This window comes from Physeter macrocephalus, chromosome 16 (assembly GCF_002837175.3).
Source record: "Physeter macrocephalus isolate SW-GA chromosome 16, ASM283717v5, whole genome shotgun sequence".
NCBI lineage: Eukaryota > Metazoa > Chordata > Mammalia > Artiodactyla > Physeteridae > Physeter > Physeter macrocephalus.
The window spans coordinates 100,453,445-100,472,348 of record NC_041229.1 but is presented as its reverse complement, the minus strand read 5'-3'; the positions used below and the strand labels follow the sequence as shown (position 1 = coordinate 100,472,348).

Genomic DNA, 18,904 nt, shown 5'->3' with positions numbered 1-18,904 from the left:
TCAGTTTCTGTTGCATGATGTTCTACTCTGGTGTGACTAACTGCATCCACACAGCTGGCTCCAACAAGCATCAAGAAGAATGAGCATTTATGGGACTTCCCTGGCGGTCCAGTGGTTAAGACTCCGCGCTTCCACTGCAGGGGGGCACGGGTTCGATCCCTGGTCAGGGAACCAAGATCCCGCAAGCTGCACGGCGCGGCCAAAAAAATAATAATAAAAATAAGAAGAATGAGCATCTATGGAGCCACGCCTGGGAAACACAACGCGCTAAGCTTCCAGATACCCATGAAGAAAATGTGAGCACTTCCTGTTCTAATCTTAGCCCCAGTTTCAATCATTCATTCTTATACTCACGTGGTACCTGTTCAGGAATGGAATTTACTTGATCCAGATTGAGACACGTAAGACAAAGTTTCTAACCAATTAGTAACCAGTTGTATGATGCTTGGCTATGTTACTTCCTCATCTCTAAACCTGCCAAGCTGGGGATGAGATTAAGTTGATCTCTAAAGCCCCTTGGAATTATAAGCCACCTCTAAACTTTCAACTGAGCCTCCCATTCATTTTTCTGTGTTGCTGGGAGGGGGACCTTAACCAGCGAAACTCTAAATGAAATAGAGAGGCCACGGAGAATGAGTTCTCCAGTTTGATGCCAGCGATTTCGTCAAAGCAGGGCTAGGCAAACGAGCAGTGTGAGAAGCAGCAGAAAATTAAGGTATTAGTGGCATATGTGTTTGAAATGTCAGGGAAGTTCCTATTGGGTTTTTTGTTACCGTTTCATGCTTAATCAGACCTATTAATAGTCTTTGGATGGACCCCAAAGGCAGCTCTTAGGCAAGGACACGGAGGGTTAGGAGATAAGAAAAAGCATCAGTGCTCTGGAAAGTGGAGACCTACATAGGAGGAGAATGAGCCTGATCACAGGAAATAAGCAGTTAAAAACCAGCATGACATTCTTAAAGGCCAATTACTTTTTACTTTGAGTAAGAGCAGATATTCTAGGGTTCACCTGATAGCAGATGGGCCTTATGGCTCAAGGTTTCCTAAAGTGGCTTCTGTTATGGCTTCTTGGCGCTAAAAAATTGGCTGCTATCATGCAAGATGAGAAATAGTTTTAAAGACGGTTACTTGGAGAAGGGAATGATTCACTCACTTAGGGCAACATGCCTCCAGCTTAAAGAATAAAAGTATGTGTTCCTTTTATATTAACTTGAAATTTTAAAACAAACGACCAAAAAATATTGGTAAGTTTAGAATATGTTTCTTCCAATTACTCATGCCTCACCCTGGAAAGATGACAATTATCTGTAAGAGGAATGAGAGACAAGATGCTGGCTTTGGGGCAGAGGTGAAGAATGTGAGCAGTCAGGATGACAGATCTGAAGAAGACACAGAAGCTGGCAGGGCCTTTAGGGATTAACTGAGGCTGGAGCTGTGGGAAGAAACTCAGTGCGACACCTTCATCACAGCCTCTGTGTCCGCACTGAATCACCAAGCACAGCCGAGAACAAACCACTGGGATAGTCTCTACCTCCTCTTAAAGTGGAAGAAATTCTAGGGACGGGTGCCGTGAGGAAAAGGCTACTACAACCTCCGCCACAGAAAATACATCTTTATTATAAAATAATGTTTTGTTTCATGATGAGAGTAGAAAAATAACACTATGAGCTCGAGAGAAAGTTCTGGAGCTCAGTCTCTGAGAAATGGGATGAGCGGCTTCTGCATCACTCTGGGAGCACACCCTGCTGAGGTGCCTCGTGCTCCTGCAGGACGTGGGCCACGGCACACACAGGGAGTGTGCAGCTCAGGTCCTGCTGGAAGCCCAAGGAGCCTACGCGGTCCGCACAAGATGCTCTGGCCACGAAGATCAAAGAGGAAAACTTGAGGTCAGAAGGGAATTAACTGGTTCTGAGAAGGGCCAGGATGGCGACAGCCTTGCCCCTCCCTATACCGGAGTGCAGAAGAGTCTCTTGAACTGATGATCCTGGTTTAGAAGATGGTGCCCAGTGGCCTTATGCTCGGTTTGTTCCCCAAGGTGTCTGTGCTGAGGAAAAGCTGCAACCTTTCCCAGGACTTGACCCACCGTTTCTCACTGGTATGGCTAAAGTACCAGAGGTATGTGTGTTCTCAGCCTGTGAGGGCTGCTGGCTGAAATTTTTGTACTTCAAATCCTGTCCAGACTGATGGCAGAAAGAAAGAAAGAAACAAAATGTTAAAAGACCAGTGAATAAGAGCAGCTGGCTGGAACTGTTCTATAGTCCAAGCCTCTTGGCCCCAAAGAACGAGGAGCATATCTACCCTAAGTGGGAAAGGCAGTCCCACGGGCACCCTTTTTGCCCTTAAAAATCCTCTAGACCCCTCAGGCTTTAGATGAACAATGAATCCCCCCCCTGGGATGGGAATCCAACCCTCAGGTGATAGGAAATGGTCCCTCAGCAGCAGTACCTGGAGAAAGCAGCCAGGGTGAGCACCTCAAGCAGCAGCTCTGAGCCACAGAAGAAGAGCAAGATGCCGCTCAGGATGGCTTCCAGGCGGAGCACGTAGGTCTGCAGCAGCAGGTAGTAGGAGGCCATCATGGCAGACGGGAAGGTCAAGGCCATGCTAATACCAAGCGGCATCTTTCGTTGGCAGAGGTTTCCCTTTGTACCTGTCAGACACAGCCCATGGAGTCACCTCCAAGTGGCCTGCTTTCCTTGGCCTCAGAGGAAAGGCGGGTGGGATGGGACGGACTGGCAAGCAGAGGAAAATGCTCCTGAATGGGGGTGTGCAGATTTATAAATGCGGTCCCACTGTGTTAAAAACTAGAGGCTTTGGAGCAGCTAAAGGATTGCAGTCATTTGCCGAAAGGTCCTCCTTCCAGTCTGGCTCCCAGTCAAGGGACAATGGGCTCTTTATTTGAGAAAAAATTTTGTAAATCATAAAAATAATATATAATCATTGAAAACTTTTCAATTAATATAGAAAATACGGACTTCCCTGGCAGTCCAGTGGTTAAGACTCCAGGCTTCCACTGCAGGGAGCATGGGTTTGATGCCTGGTTGGGGAACTAAGATCCCACAGGCCATACGGGGCAGGCAAAAAATAGAAAAAAATATATAAAAAATCATTTTAGAAAATATAGAAACTAAAAGACCACATGACTCAGCCCTTAGAGACAGCCGTTATTACAGAATGAGGTATACTGTTTCAGACTTTTTTATGTGTATGGTCACACATTGCTATTTATTATTCTAAAAATAGAATCATACCCTGCATACTGTTTTGCAACTTATTTAACCATTTAACATAGTTAGACATCTTTCCACACATAACTACCTTACCCTTTTTTAATGGCTATTAACAATTTCACTGAACCAATGCCATAATTTATTTAACTAATCCTGTACTGATAGATGTTTAGGTTGTTTCTAATGTTTTGATGTTAAAAAATACACGGCAGGGGCTTCCCTGGTGGCGCAGTGGTTAAGAATCCGCCTGCCAATGCAGGGGACATGGGTTCGAGCCCTGGTCTCGGAAGATCCCACGTGCCGCGGAGCAACTAAGCCCATGCGCCACAGCTACTGAGCCTGTGCTCTAGAGCCCGTGAACCACGACTACTGTGCCCATGTGCCACAACTACTGAAGCCCGCGCACCTAGAGCCCGTGCTCCACAACAAAGGGAAGCCACCGCATTGAGAAGCCCGCGCACCGCAACGCAGGGTAGCCCCCGCTCGCTGCCAACTAGAGAAAGCCCGCGCGCAGCAACGAAGACCCAACACAGCCAAAAATAAATAAAATTTAAAAAATAATAAATTTATTTTAAAAAATACATGGCAATAAACGTTCTCATAGAGATATCTTAGCATATCTGTAGAAGTATCTGTCTTTTTCAACCAGTTTTGGAAGGGAAATCGTTAGGTCTAAGAATACGAATTTTACCTGGTAAAACTATTAGCAAAAAGGTTGTACTAATTTATATTCCCAAAGGGTGTGGGAATGTAAATACCCACAAGAGTGTGAGACCATAGAGACCTGTTCCTCACAGCCATTCGAATACTGGGAACCTGGAAACCTTTTTAATCCGATGGGTGAAAAGGTTACCTTGTTTTTGCAATCTGCTTTCTGTTAGCGAGTCCGGGCACTTTATCACGTGTATTTGGTCCTTTGTCATTATTCTTATGTGAATTGCCCATTAGCGTCCCTTGCTAATTTTTTTTTTTTTCCTAGTGATAATTTTTTAAAAAATTTTTACTGGAGTCTAGTTACTTTATAATGTTGTGTTAGTTTCTGCTGTACAGCAAAGTGAATCGGCTCTACATATACGGCCTCTTTTTTGGATCTTCCTCCCATTTAGGTCACCACAGAGCATTGAGTAGAGTTCCCTGTGCTATACAGTAGGTTCTCATTAGTTATCTATTTTATACACAGTATCAATAGTATATATATGTCAATCCCCTTGCTAATTTTTAAATTAATTGATTTATTATTTTTGGCTGTGTTGGGTCTTCGTTTCTGTGCGAGGGCTTTCTCTAGTTGCGGCGAGTGGGGGCCACTCTTCATCGCGGTGCGCGGGCCTCTCACTGTCGCGGCCCCTCCCGTTGCGGAGCACAGGCTCCGGACGCGCAGGCCCAGCGGCCGTGGCTCACGGGCCCAGCCGCTCCGCGGCATGTGGGATCTTCCCGGACCGGGGCTCGAACCCGTGTCCCCTGCATTGGCAGGCGGACTCTCAACCACTGCGCCGCCAGGGAAGCACCCCCTTGCTAATTTTATTTTATTTTTTTTTGCGGTATGCGGGCCTCTCACTGCTGTGGCCTCTCCCGTTGCGGAGCACAGGCTCCGGACATGGTGTTTTCTTTTTAATGAAAAAAAATTGTCTCCCAGGAAGTCATTTTCCCATAAATCACAAATAAAGACTTAGCAAAAAATATTTAAAACTCCCATAAGTTTTGGTCCTTAATTCTCTTCTCCTGATATTGCTACAAAAATAACTGGAAACAAAATATTTATTGTTTACAGCTGCTTGGAATTTAATTCCAAACGAGTTGGCCAGTACGCTCATTTACTGCAGAGCTAAATCTGCAAGATTCCATGTTGAGGACAAATCATCTCCACATACAAGACGGAGGAACCCTCAACAGCTTCTCACCGAAGTCATTCTTGATAAACGACAACAGTATGTATGTTCCATTTCAGCTCACAGACTCCAACGCCAAGCTGCTTGGGTTCAGACCCCAGTTCCTCTACATGCAGCCTGTGGAGTCTTAAGCAAATGACTTAACCTCTTTGTGCCTCAGCGTCTTAATCTGAAAGGACATGAAAATAGCACCTCCTTGACAGGGTTGTTCTGAGGATTACACAAGCAAATACACACAATGTGCTTAGAACCAGGACTGGCACATACAGGCATTATACAAGGGTCTGTTCAAAGGGAAATGGCCCAACAACCACACCCAGAGAGTGTGGCCGAAAGGATCACAGATGATGGCTCTGAAGAACGGGCTCTGGAGAGGTGCACACTCCTCTGGAACCTGAGAACATGGGTTCTAGCATCAGGCTCTCTGGCTTTAGGTACTAATTTTACCACCTTAAAACTACGTGTTACTTAACACTCTCTGTGCCCCAGTTTACTCGTTTGTAAAACTGGAGCAGTAAAAGTTACGAGCTTGCAGGATTATTTTGAGAATTAAATAATGTATGGGAAATGCCTGGCATGTAGTAAACACTCAGGAAATGTTCGCTTCCTCTACTCTTATACCAGGATATCTGCAGTCTGCCACCCTAGACAGTACATGGTGCTGTATACCTGATTCTGACCTATTTGTAAGTTAGATTATCATTTGGTGGATAGCTTGGATGAAGACAGAGAGAAGCTGTTCATCACGGATGCAGATGGGAGGACCAACCAAAGACCCGTGGGTGTTGGAGGAGCTGTTGTCCCTGCCAACAAGGGAAGCCAGCAGGTCAGGACCATGAGCTCGATGCCCCTGCACTGACTTTCTGAGTGTGAAAAGAATGCAGCTGCTACTTCACTTCTTCCTTCCAGATCTTGTGCAAATTGTCCCTTGTGGCCCAAGCTGCATACAGAGATCTAACTTAGCAAAGCTGACATGTGAATCCACTACAGTCCACCCCTGTCAACCTGGCACCCACATATATACATACACCTCTTTTTAACCATAATCAACTTCCAAATGAAGTCAAGGGTAAAATCAGGCTTCCACCTGATGTAATGCAACCATCCCTCTTACGGCCAAAACCATGCTCACCCTCTCTCCAAAAGAATCTCGGTTTAGGACGTTAAGCAGTGCAATCAGCTCAAACTAAGGTGGTTTGTTGTCTTGCTGTTGAGGTTTTCTCTTTCTTTTTTCATTCTTTCTTAACCAAGAAAGCCTCTGTAGGAGCAGGGAAGTTACAAAGTGATACTCTCCAGAACTCTTTTTCACTCAGCTTTGAAGACAAACACTTGGTGAAGTTGCTGGGCACTATCATATTCCTGGTTTCTTCCTTCCTTAGAAAGAAATTGCTCATTTGGGACATCCCTGGCCATCCAGTGGTTAAGACTTCACCTTCCAATGCAGGGGGTGCAGGTTTGATCCCTGGTTGGTCAGGAAGCCAAGATCCCACATGCCTCGTGGCCAAAAACCAAAACATAAAACAGGAGCAGTATTGTAACAAATTCAATAAAGACTTTAAAAATGATCCACGACGGGATTCCCTGGTGGTGCAGTGGTTGACAGTCCGCCTGCTGATGCAGGGGAAACGGGTTCGTGCCCCAGTCCGGGAAGATCCCACATGCCGCAAAGCAGCTAGGCCCGTGAGCCATGGGCACTGGGCCTGCGTGTCCGGAGCCTGTGCTCCGCAACGGGAGAGGCCACAACAGTGAGAGGCCCACGGTACCACAAAAAAAAAAAAAAAAAAAAAAAGATCCACAACAACAACAACAAAATCTTTAAAAAAAAAAAAGGAATTGCTCTTTAAAATGACATTCAATTAAGCAAATATTTTAAGAGTGTCTACTGAGTGCAAGATATTGATTCCAGGTTAAATAAAGTATTAAAACAAGCCTTTTACCTGCTGATTGAATTGTCTTTAATAACTGTGCTTGTGTAGTACTTTTCATTTCCATTCCCTCATTTGATGTTCCGATGAGATAGGTGAAATAATCCTGCCTCCAATAGAGACGGGTGCTCGGAGATGGCGGGGGCAGTACCTAACCACAGGGGTCAGGTTTAAGTTGGAGGTAAATATACATCCAAAACGTCAGGATGGAAAAGACCACGTATGATAAGACAGAAAAATAAAAGCTCAGAGAGGAAAATCATATACGGAGCATTAAAGACCAGCAGTGTCATAACACTTCCTGAGGAACAGGGGGTTCTGTCCTATCCAGAACAGGGCTGGATAGGAGCTCACTCTCAGTAAGAAGGGAGCTGCCCCCACTCATAATTCTCTGTGTTTCGATCTTATTTTTTCCTTCTAAAAGCTACGCTCTTTTCTAAATTTTTAGATTTTATTGCCAAACTCAAGGAACACTTGACTGAAACAGCATATAACTCTGAAATCACAAATAAAGTACTAGGAAATTCCATCTTCATGTTCTATCATTTTACTGCTGTGCTGGTACCAAAAAAAAAAAAGAAAATGATGTGTAAAGAAAAAGCTGATGATTTGTGAGTTTAAAGTTTCTTTTTATTTTTATTTATCTGAATTCATTTAAGAAAGAAAAAGGAAAAAATATATGACCCCCATTATTATCTGATTATTTTATAATCTTATATACAGACATAAGGCATCATTACAAGAAAAGGCACATACCAACGGAACAAAATAGAAACCTGACTCCCTTATTTTCTAATAATTTGTAGTCTTTGATTCTTTGCTTAGAACTTCTGTTCATCACAAAAGGAGCACATTAACAATGTGCTAAAAACCTTTGTGACTTTGGGCAGGGCACCGAAGTTCCATGGAACTCAGTTCCTTCCTTTTAAAAAAATAAGATAGTTTAACTAGAATCATCTAAACTACAAAATGCCTTTTATTAATTCTTTTAAAAAAGGATTCATAAAATAAATAAAATTCTACGATTTAATGCAGCCATTTTTGTCTAAGATGTTTAGCAACGCCTGGCAAAGGAAATCTAAACAAGGGCTCCTGAACAGTAAGGCCTATTTTAGAGACTTGGACTTCTTTATCATAAACCTATGGAATCAAACTGTTGACAATCTAGCCACCAGTGACAGCACAGCTCAACATCAACAAATGTATTGCATTTAATCCTGGAAACAGAGGCATGCAGCTGTTTTTCCTGGAAATCAGCTTTGTCTCTGGATATTCACAAAACCCAATTTAGAAGGCTGATCTATTTGAAGAGAAACAGCATGAGAGTATCACTTCCAAACCTTAATACTTTTAAATAATGTTTCTCAATTGGGAGCCTGCATCTAAACCCTACCAATTTTCCAGGACCTCGCTCGGAGGCCACTCCAGCCCTGCAGACAGGTGGATGGATTCTCCATCCTTCTTCTGTCATTCCCAGAACAATCCATCTCTCCCCAGACAAACATTCTTCTCCCCAGCATCACAGTGATTGGCTCCTGGCTCCCTTAATCGACAATAAATTATCTGAGACTGCACTGGCTTTGCATTGTTCGTGAAGCAAGCACACAATAAACATTTGTTAAAATAAACTCGTATAAATTAATATAATCTTCTTAATTTAAGGGCATAAATACAGATTACAAAATCATTATAAGTGACTCTGAACAAAGCCCTGAATTGAAAAGCCCAGTTCCATTTTTTAGGTCCTTTGACAATATTTAAGGGGAAGCTGAGGACCAAAATAAAATGGTTACTGAGAAAAAAATCAAAGCCTAGGTAAGAATAATCAGTTTGAGCTCTGTTTTAATTAAGGAGGAGCCAAGCAATTTTGCTTCCCGATTTTCTTGATTTGTGTAAGAGACCTCAGACAATAACTAGCTTTGAAAATCCTTATGAATTTGCAATTCATGTGAATTATGAAACTGAGGCTAAGCTTTAAGTAACTATCCAAGGTCATCTAAGTAGTCAGTGGCAGGGCTTAGCCTGAACCATAGCACATGCATTTTCCTGTATTTCCCACGTTTATGTTAATCGACATACTTTGCACAGATTCATGTGTGAGCACAGCTACATTTTTCATATTAGTTTTGTAAATAAGGACAAAATGGTATCAGCCAGGCAATTTTGTTGCTTGTATGTGTGCACAGTGCATGTGTATTTTAAGCACTAATGATATAAATGAAGAAACCAACGTTTCCATTCATCCAGGAGGAATCAATTCTACATGAGTAGGCTAGTGGTTACTTCCAAAGCCACGTTAAATGTGTATACTTCATGGAAAGGGTTGAAGTTAACTGTTCTAATGCCCTTTCATTTAAATCTAGGACACGTGCCTCTCAAATAAGAGCCTCTAAAAATTCTAGGCACGTCGTCAACGTAGATAATCTTAAACCAAGACTCTTTACTAGTCTCCCTTATCAAGGTAATATTTCTCTCCAGTTAATGACCAGGGGATTTATATATATCTGTTACAAAGTCACTATGTAAAAAAATTTTGTTTTTGTTTTTGTTTTTTTTTTTGGCGGTACACGGGCCTCTCACTGTTGTGGCCTCTCCCGTTGCGGAGCACAGGCTCCGGACGCGCAGGCTCAGCGGCCGTGGCTCACGGGCCTAGCCGCTCCGCGGCATGTGGGATCTTCCCGGACCGGGGCACGAACCCGTGTCCCCTGCATTGGCAGGCGGACTCTCAACCACTGCGCCACCCGGGAAGCCCTCTTTGTGGTTTTGATTTGCATTCTGAGTGACTAACCCTTCAGACAGTGCAGTACTCCTAGCTAGTTGGGGTGGAGGCGGGGGTCAGTAATTGTTTTTTCTGGGCTGAAAGGAGAAGCAGCAGAAGCAATTCTCTGACACTGGAGAGAGTAATGTGCATGGAGAAGTCCCGCCAGGAGCTGTGACAGTCTGAACAGCTGGTGAATTTATATCTGAGCTCTTCCCCTCCCTTCTCCTCTGCGCTCTGATCTCCACTTGTGCCTCCCCTTGGAACTGAACTGCAAGGCTGGGGGGCTTTCTTTAGTGTCAGCGGAGCAAGGCACACAGCAAGGCTGGGAGGGGTGGAAAGGGCTCTGGAGCCAGCACATCTGCCTCCACTGCCTGCTAGACAGGAGTTAGGCAAGTTCCTTCTGGGAACCTCAGATGTCCAACTCTAAAAGGAAGGTGGGCCAGCTGTTTGTTTTTGTAAGTAGAGTTTTTGGGGGGAACACAGGCACACCCACAGATTTACATTTTGTATACAGCTGCATTCATGCTATAGGCTTTCATGCTAAGTTAAATAGTTGCAACAGAGACTGTAGGGCCCATGGGCTTAAATACTTACCATCTGGCCCTTTAAGAAAAACTTTGCTGACCCCTGTCGTAGTGGATGGCAAGGGTTAACCTGCCACAACTCCACAGGTGCTACAAGTAGGCAATAAGATTGAACTACTCATAGCACAGCAAACAGCAGGAGCATCATCATGGCAGCCTGCTTCCCCAGTACCCAAGTCCTATGAGTGACACAGTGAGCCCCAGTGGTGTGCACACAGTGGGTTATGCCACATCTGAGGAGCCCAGGGCCAAGGGTTCAGAACCTTTTTTAGCAAAAGCAGCAAATAAGCCAGGCTCCCCCTACTCTGGGGGAGGGAACAATTACACTGTAGTCACACTGTGGTGGCCCTGGCCTACCTAATTGCCTGTGTGCTCAGTGTCAGGAGACAGGCCTTTCGTTTTGGAGTTTTGAGCAAAAACAACGTGCAGATCATTGTTGCTTTTGTTGTGGTCATCCATTTACAAATTGGTGTCAGTCTATCTCTTGTAAAAATAAAATACAGTGTGTGTGTGGAAAAAAAAAAAAAGACCCAGGAACTAGGAGAGGGAAAAGTTTTATGATGCTTCTATTTAAAAAAAAATTTTTTTTCTTTTGACTTATTAGTAAACTATAGAGAAAATTGAAAAAATAGAAAAATACAATAACATAAAATGGATAACCAACAAGGATCTACTGTGTAGCACAGGGAACTCTGCTCAATGTTAGGTAACAACCTAAATGCATCGGCAGGTGGACTCTCAACCACTGCGCCACCAGGGAAGCCCCCCCGACCCCTTGCTAATTTTTAAAACTAGGTTTTTTTCTTAGCACTTTATGTGAGCCTTCTTTATCCTTTGTTATATGTGTTGAAACTATTTTTTTCCCCTCAGTGTGTGTTTTAACACCGTTTTCAAGGATGAGATATTCTACCTAATAAGGGCTTGCTCTATATTTCTGGGGATATAAAACTTGTCCTAGAGAAATCCTTATTCAGAGAAGTGGAGGGGATCTTAGTGCTGACCTGTGCAGGCGTTTACTGCCCTGGATAGGCGTCTACTGCCCTGGACATGGAGTTACAACTGAACCTATTCTCCCAAGCAAACCAGTGAGAGGAACCAGGAACTCCTGTAGCAGTCAGACAACTGGGAAGGAATTATCTAATATCTCATGTCACCACCTACTTCTGGCCCTGCAGAGCAACAGACAGATAAATCCTGACCCAAAATATGAAGCAGCTTGAAACTTCAGAGAGGGGGTAACGGGATATACCACCAGATCCAATCTCTTATGGTGAGCCTAGGTTATGTATTGAAACTTTTCCTTGTTAATCAGGTTACAGATACCAGCTCGTCTCATAAGGAATGGAAATACTCTCTGGACAACACTCACCAAAAAATAGTCGAATTACTTCAATTCCAAGATAAAGGAAGAGCATCACCACATCCAGTACTAGATTGGCTGTTGGATATGGTAGCAGGAGACCTGCCAATACAAAAGTCAGAGCTTGCAAACAACATAGAGCAGTAAGACCCGTGGGTGTTGGAGGAGCTGTTGTCCCTGCCAACAAGGGAAGCCAGCAGGTCAGGACCATGAGCTCGATGCCCCTGCACTGACTTTCTGAGTGTGAAAAGAATGCAGCTGCTACTTCACTTCTTCCTTCCAGATCTTGTGCAAATTGTCCCTTGTGGCCCAAGCTGCATACAGAGATCTAACTTAGCAAAGCTGACATGTGAATCCACTACAGTCCACCCCTGTCAACCTGGCACCCACATATATACATACACCTCTTTTTAACCATAATCAACTTCCAAATGAAGTCAAGGGTAAAATCAGGCTTCCACCTGATGTAATGCAACCATCCCTCTTACGGCCAAAACCATGCTCACCCTCTCTCCAAAAGAATCTCGGTTTAGGACGTTAAGCAGTGCAATCAGCTCAAACTAAGGTGGTTTGTTGTCTTGCTGTTGAGGTTTTCTCTTTCTTTTTTCATTCTTTCTTAACCAAGAAAGCCTCTGTAGGAGCAGGGAAGTTACAAAGTGATACTCTCCAGAACTCTTTTTCACTCAGCTTTGAAGACAAACACTTGGTGAAGTTGCTGGGCACTATCATATTCCTGGTTTCTTCCTTCCTTAGAAAGAAATTGCTCATTTGGGACATCCCTGGCCATCCAGTGGTTAAGACTTCACCTTCCAATGCAGGGGGTGCAGGTTTGATCCCTGGTTGGTCAGGAAGCCAAGATCCCACATGCCTCGTGGCCAAAAACCAAAACATAAAACAGGAGCAGTATTGTAACAAATTCAATAAAGACTTTAAAAATGATCCACGACGGGATTCCCTGGTGGTGCAGTGGTTGACAGTCCGCCTGCTGATGCAGGGGAAACGGGTTCGTGCCCCAGTCCGGGAAGATCCCACATGCCGCAAAGCAGCTAGGCCCGTGAGCCATGGGCACTGGGCCTGCGTGTCCGGAGCCTGTGCTCCGCAACGGGAGAGGCCACAACAGTGAGAGGCCCACGGTACCACAAAAAAAAAAAAAAAAAAAAAAAGATCCACAACAACAACAACAAAATCTTTAAAAAAAAAAAAGGAATTGCTCTTTAAAATGACATTCAATTAAGCAAATATTTTAAGAGTGTCTACTGAGTGCAAGATATTGATTCCAGGTTAAATAAAGTATTAAAACAAGCCTTTTACCTGCTGATTGAATTGTCTTTAATAACTGTGCTTGTGTAGTACTTTTCATTTCCATTCCCTCATTTGATGTTCCGATGAGATAGGTGAAATAATCCTGCCTCCAATAGAGACGGGTGCTCGGAGATGGCGGGGGCAGTACCTAACCACAGGGGTCAGGTTTAAGTTGGAGGTAAATATACATCCAAAACGTCAGGATGGAAAAGACCACGTATGATAAGACAGAAAAATAAAAGCTCAGAGAGGAAAATCATATACGGAGCATTAAAGACCAGCAGTGTCATAACACTTCCTGAGGAACAGGGGGTTCTGTCCTATCCAGAACAGGGCTGGATAGGAGCTCACTCTCAGTAAGAAGGGAGCTGCCCCCACTCATAATTCTCTGTGTTTCGATCTTATTTTTTCCTTCTAAAAGCTACGCTCTTTTCTAAATTTTTAGATTTTATTGCCAAACTCAAGGAACACTTGACTGAAACAGCATATAACTCTGAAATCACAAATAAAGTACTAGGAAATTCCATCTTCATGTTCTATCATTTTACTGCTGTGCTGGTACCAAAAAAAAAAAAGAAAATGATGTGTAAAGAAAAAGCTGATGATTTGTGAGTTTAAAGTTTCTTTTTATTTTTATTTATCTGAATTCATTTAAGAAAGAAAAAGGAAAAAATATATGACCCCCATTATTATCTGATTATTTTATAATCTTATATACAGACATAAGGCATCATTACAAGAAAAGGCACATACCAACGGAACAAAATAGAAACCTGACTCCCTTATTTTCTAATAATTTGTAGTCTTTGATTCTTTGCTTAGAACTTCTGTTCATCACAAAAGGAGCACATTAACAATGTGCTAAAAACCTTTGTGACTTTGGGCAGGGCACCGAAGTTCCATGGAACTCAGTTCCTTCCTTTTAAAAAAATAAGATAGTTTAACTAGAATCATCTAAACTACAAAATGCCTTTTATTAATTCTTTTAAAAAAGGATTCATAAAATAAATAAAATTCTACGATTTAATGCAGCCATTTTTGTCTAAGATGTTTAGCAACGCCTGGCAAAGGAAATCTAAACAAGGGCTCCTGAACAGTAAGGCCTATTTTAGAGACTTGGACTTCTTTATCATAAACCTATGGAATCAAACTGTTGACAATCTAGCCACCAGTGACAGCACAGCTCAACATCAACAAATGTATTGCATTTAATCCTGGAAACAGAGGCATGCAGCTGTTTTTCCTGGAAATCAGCTTTGTCTCTGGATATTCACAAAACCCAATTTAGAAGGCTGATCTATTTGAAGAGAAACAGCATGAGAGTATCACTTCCAAACCTTAATACTTTTAAATAATGTTTCTCAATTGGGAGCCTGCATCTAAACCCTACCAATTTTCCAGGACCTCGCTCGGAGGCCACTCCAGCCCTGCAGACAGGTGGATGGATTCTCCATCCTTCTTCTGTCATTCCCAGAACAATCCATCTCTCCCCAGACAAACATTCTTCTCCCCAGCATCACAGTGATTGGCTCCTGGCTCCCTTAATCGACAATAAATTATCTGAGACTGCACTGGCTTTGCATTGTTCGTGAAGCAAGCACACAATAAACATTTGTTAAAATAAACTCGTATAAATTAATATAATCTTCTTAATTTAAGGGCATAAATACAGATTACAAAATCATTATAAGTGACTCTGAACAAAGCCCTGAATTGAAAAGCCCAGTTCCATTTTTTAGGTCCTTTGACAATATTTAAGGGGAAGCTGAGGACCAAAATAAAATGGTTACTGAGAAAAAAATCAAAGCCTAGGTAAGAATAATCAGTTTGAGCTCTGTTTTAATTAAGGAGGAGCCAAGCAATTTTGCTTCCCGATTTTCTTGATTTGTGTAAGAGACCTCAGACAATAACTAGCTTTGAAAATCCTTATGAATTTGCAATTCATGTGAATTATGAAACTGAGGCTAAGCTTTAAGTAACTATCCAAGGTCATCTAAGTAGTCAGTGGCAGGGCTTAGCCTGAACCATAGCACATGCATTTTCCTGTATTTCCCACGTTTATGTTAATCGACATACTTTGCACAGATTCATGTGTGAGCACAGCTACATTTTTCATATTAGTTTTGTAAATAAGGACAAAATGGTATCAGCCAGGCAATTTTGTTGCTTGTATGTGTGCACAGTGCATGTGTATTTTAAGCACTAATGATATAAATGAAGAAACCAACGTTTCCATTCATCCAGGAGGAATCAATTCTACATGAGTAGGCTAGTGGTTACTTCCAAAGCCACGTTAAATGTGTATACTTCATGGAAAGGGTTGAAGTTAACTGTTCTAATGCCCTTTCATTTAAATCTAGGACACGTGCCTCTCAAATAAGAGCCTCTAAAAATTCTAGGCACGTCGTCAACGTAGATAATCTTAAACCAAGACTCTTTACTAGTCTCCCTTATCAAGGTAATATTTCTCTCCAGTTAATGACCAGGGGATTTATATATATCTGTTACAAAGTCACTATGTAAAAAAATTTTGTTTTTGTTTTTGTTTTTTTTTTTGGCGGTACACGGGCCTCTCACTGTTGTGGCCTCTCCCGTTGCGGAGCACAGGCTCCGGACGCGCAGGCTCAGCGGCCGTGGCTCACGGGCCTAGCCGCTCCGCGGCATGTGGGATCTTCCCGGACCGGGGCACGAACCCGTGTCCCCTGCATTGGCAGGCGGACTCTCAACCACTGCGCCACCCGGGAAGCCCTCTTTGTGGTTTTGATTTGCATTCTGAGTGACTAACCCTTCAGACAGTGCAGTACTCCTAGCTAGTTGGGGTGGAGGCGGGGGTCAGTAATTGTTTTTTCTGGGCTGAAAGGAGAAGCAGCAGAAGCAATTCTCTGACACTGGAGAGAGTAATGTGCATGGAGAAGTCCCGCCAGGAGCTGTGACAGTCTGAACAGCTGGTGAATTTATATCTGAGCTCTTCCCCTCCCTTCTCCTCTGCGCTCTGATCTCCACTTGTGCCTCCCCTTGGAACTGAACTGCAAGGCTGGGGGGCTTTCTTTAGTGTCAGCGGAGCAAGGCACACAGCAAGGCTGGGAGGGGTGGAAAGGGCTCTGGAGCCAGCACATCTGCCTCCACTGCCTGCTAGACAGGAGTTAGGCAAGTTCCTTCTGGGAACCTCAGATGTCCAACTCTAAAAGGAAGGTGGGCCAGCTGTTTGTTTTTGTAAGTAGAGTTTTTGGGGGGAACACAGGCACACCCACAGATTTACATTTTGTATACAGCTGCATTCATGCTATAGGCTTTCATGCTAAGTTAAATAGTTGCAACAGAGACTGTAGGGCCCATGGGCTTAAATACTTACCATCTGGCCCTTTAAGAAAAACTTTGCTGACCCCTGTCGTAGTGGATGGCAAGGGTTAACCTGCCACAACTCCACAGGTGCTACAAGTAGGCAATAAGATTGAACTACTCATAGCACAGCAAACAGCAGGAGCATCATCATGGCAGCCTGCTTCCCCAGTACCCAAGTCCTATGAGTGACACAGTGAGCCCCAGTGGTGTGCACACAGTGGGTTATGCCACATCTGAGGAGCCCAGGGCCAAGGGTTCAGAACCTTTTTTAGCAAAAGCAGCAAATAAGCCAGGCTCCCCCTACTCTGGGGGAGGGAACAATTACACTGTAGTCACACTGTGGTGGCCCTGGCCTACCTAATTGCCTGTGTGCTCAGTGTCAGGAGACAGGCCTTTCGTTTTGGAGTTTTGAGCAAAAACAACGTGCAGATCATTGTTGCTTTTGTTGTGGTCATCCATTTACAAATTGGTGTCAGTCTATCTCTTGTAAAAATAAAATACAGTGTGTGTGTGGAAAAAAAAAAAAAGACCCAGGAACTAGGAGAGGGAAAAGTTTTATGATGCTTCTATTTAAAAAAAAATTTTTTTTCTTTTGACTTATTAGTAAACTATAGAGAAAATTGAAAAAATAGAAAAATACAATAACATAAAATGGATAACCAACAAGGATCTACTGTGTAGCACAGGGAACTCTGCTCAATGTTAGGTAACAACCTAAATGGGAAAAGAATTTGAAAAAGAATAGCTACATGTATATGTATAACTGAATCACTTTACTGTACACCTGAAACTAATGCAACATTGTTAATCACCTATACTCCAATATAAAATAAAAAATTAAAAACAAAAAACCAAAAAAAACAACGTGCAGGTACTAGATTGGCTGTTGGATATGGTAGCAGGAGACCTGCCAATACAAAAGTCAGAGCTTGCAAACAACATAGAGCAGTACACACAAGAACTCCCACACACCTGGGAATAAAGAGAACACCAGTCTTATCAGCGTTCCATGAACTACTTAGTGAGATGTGGGAAGGATCTGTTAACCTGCTGCAGGATCTGTTAACTCCTGGTGCGGCTACGTCTGTTAGAGGCAGGCTCGTTATTACGGGGTTTTACTCCTAACTCGGAGAGTCTATGGGGACTCTGTTCTCCACAGTAATCAGACGTACATGGGTACACAGGCTGCTGAAGGTCACCAATGGGCTTAAAGTGGAGTTCAGCAAAGAGGTGATGGGGGAGAGTCAGAATGGAGAAGTCCAATTTCCCAAACTCAAGAAAATCTTGCCGAGGGGCTTCTTACTAAATCATTCTCAAGGAAGTCACCTGATGAAGAGACTTCCACCGTGCAGCGAAGAGGAGCCCCAGGGGGCAGAAAAGAATGACAAACAAGAAGGCTTTTGGTGGTAGCTGGCTCTGGGCTGAAGTGGGGAAGGGATGTTGGGGCAAGGGGAGTCAAACCCCAGGCCTTACCTTTATACAGAAATACGAAGAGTTCCAGCAGGAAACAGGTAGCATAATACCACCCGTTCAGAAAGAACAGGATTTCCAAGGGGGTGGAGGACAACCGTTTACCTGAAAATACGAGCACAGAGAAAAGAGATGGGCTGGAGGGCAGCTCAACCTCAGTTATTTCAATGGTTCTGCGTCTAACTTGGAGGAAACACGAGGTCGCAGCTAGTGGAAAGGGCCAATTGGGGGCACTTCTGATTGCTGATGAGGAGTGCGTGTGTATATACGGTGTGGAGGGGGAATTCCTTCAATCCCCTTCTTTCCGGAATGCCGTCAAACTCGACTCCTTCGGCTTTGGGGCTGAAAGTCAAAGCCTCTCTAAGATCTAACCTCGTCACTATTTGGGAAGGGAAATTGGGGCTCAGAGACCAGCACTGGCCTGTCTGAAGTCACGCTGCAAATTCGCAACTGAGCTGGCCTAGAAGAGGCCCAGCCAAGGATTTGGGGGTATCTGAGACCCGCACCTCGAGACCTTCGGGCACTCAGGGTGGGTGAGTCTGCCAAACCCTGCTTTGGACAAGTGAGGAGTGATGTCCCTAACACCCGAGAAGGAAGGGTTTAGGTCGAGCACTGGGAGAGAAGGTTGGGGGAGGTGGGTACTGAGGAGAGCAGGACCAGCGACTCACACACCTCCGGAATCTCACCTCGCGGCGCCATCTTCAGTCCCCATGGAAACTGCATACGCGGCTACAGCTGCTCCTGGAGCAGTGAGGCGTTGCCGGAAGCTGGGGACCGAGCGGCCCTCGATTCTGGCCTCTCTACCCGCCTACCTCACTCTATGGTTACGTGGTGCCTGGGCTGTCTCGGTGCCGTCCGCGCGTGCCAGCAAATTGCTTTCGCTGGGGTTTCGGCTGCCGACCTGAGAGAGAACAGTGGCCGCCCACCGAGCAGTTCTCCTCAGGACCCCGGGGGCGGGAGCGGCTCTTGGGCTTCACCATCCCAGGTTTACAATGAGTCGTCTGAGTGTAGCCAGTAGTGGTAACGTGACCGCAGGATTGGCAAATA

General features: G+C 44.0%; 1 protein-coding gene across 2 annotated transcripts; it reads right to left on the bottom strand.

Moving 5' to 3' along the window:
• Positions 1-1,593: 1,593 nt before the first annotated feature.
• Positions 1,594-18,585, bottom strand: TMEM216 (transmembrane protein 216). 2 transcript variants are annotated; one of them, XM_024133105.2, is made up of 5 exons: positions 18,530-18,585; positions 17,861-17,962; positions 11,753-11,845; positions 2,446-2,647; positions 1,594-2,180 (listed from the first exon to the last, which is right to left on the bottom strand). In XM_024133105.2, the coding sequence occupies exons 3-5, from the start codon at positions 11,796-11,798 to the stop codon at positions 2,165-2,167; spliced, it is 264 nt and encodes an 87-aa protein (XP_023988873.1). In that variant the 5' UTR covers positions 11,799-11,845; positions 17,861-17,962; positions 18,530-18,585; the 3' UTR covers positions 1,594-2,164. The 2 variants fall into 2 exon arrangements, with proteins under 2 accessions (XP_023988873.1, XP_023988872.1); XM_024133104.3 differs by having other exon boundaries at positions 18,544-18,580.
• Positions 18,586-18,904: the final 319 nt, after the last annotated feature.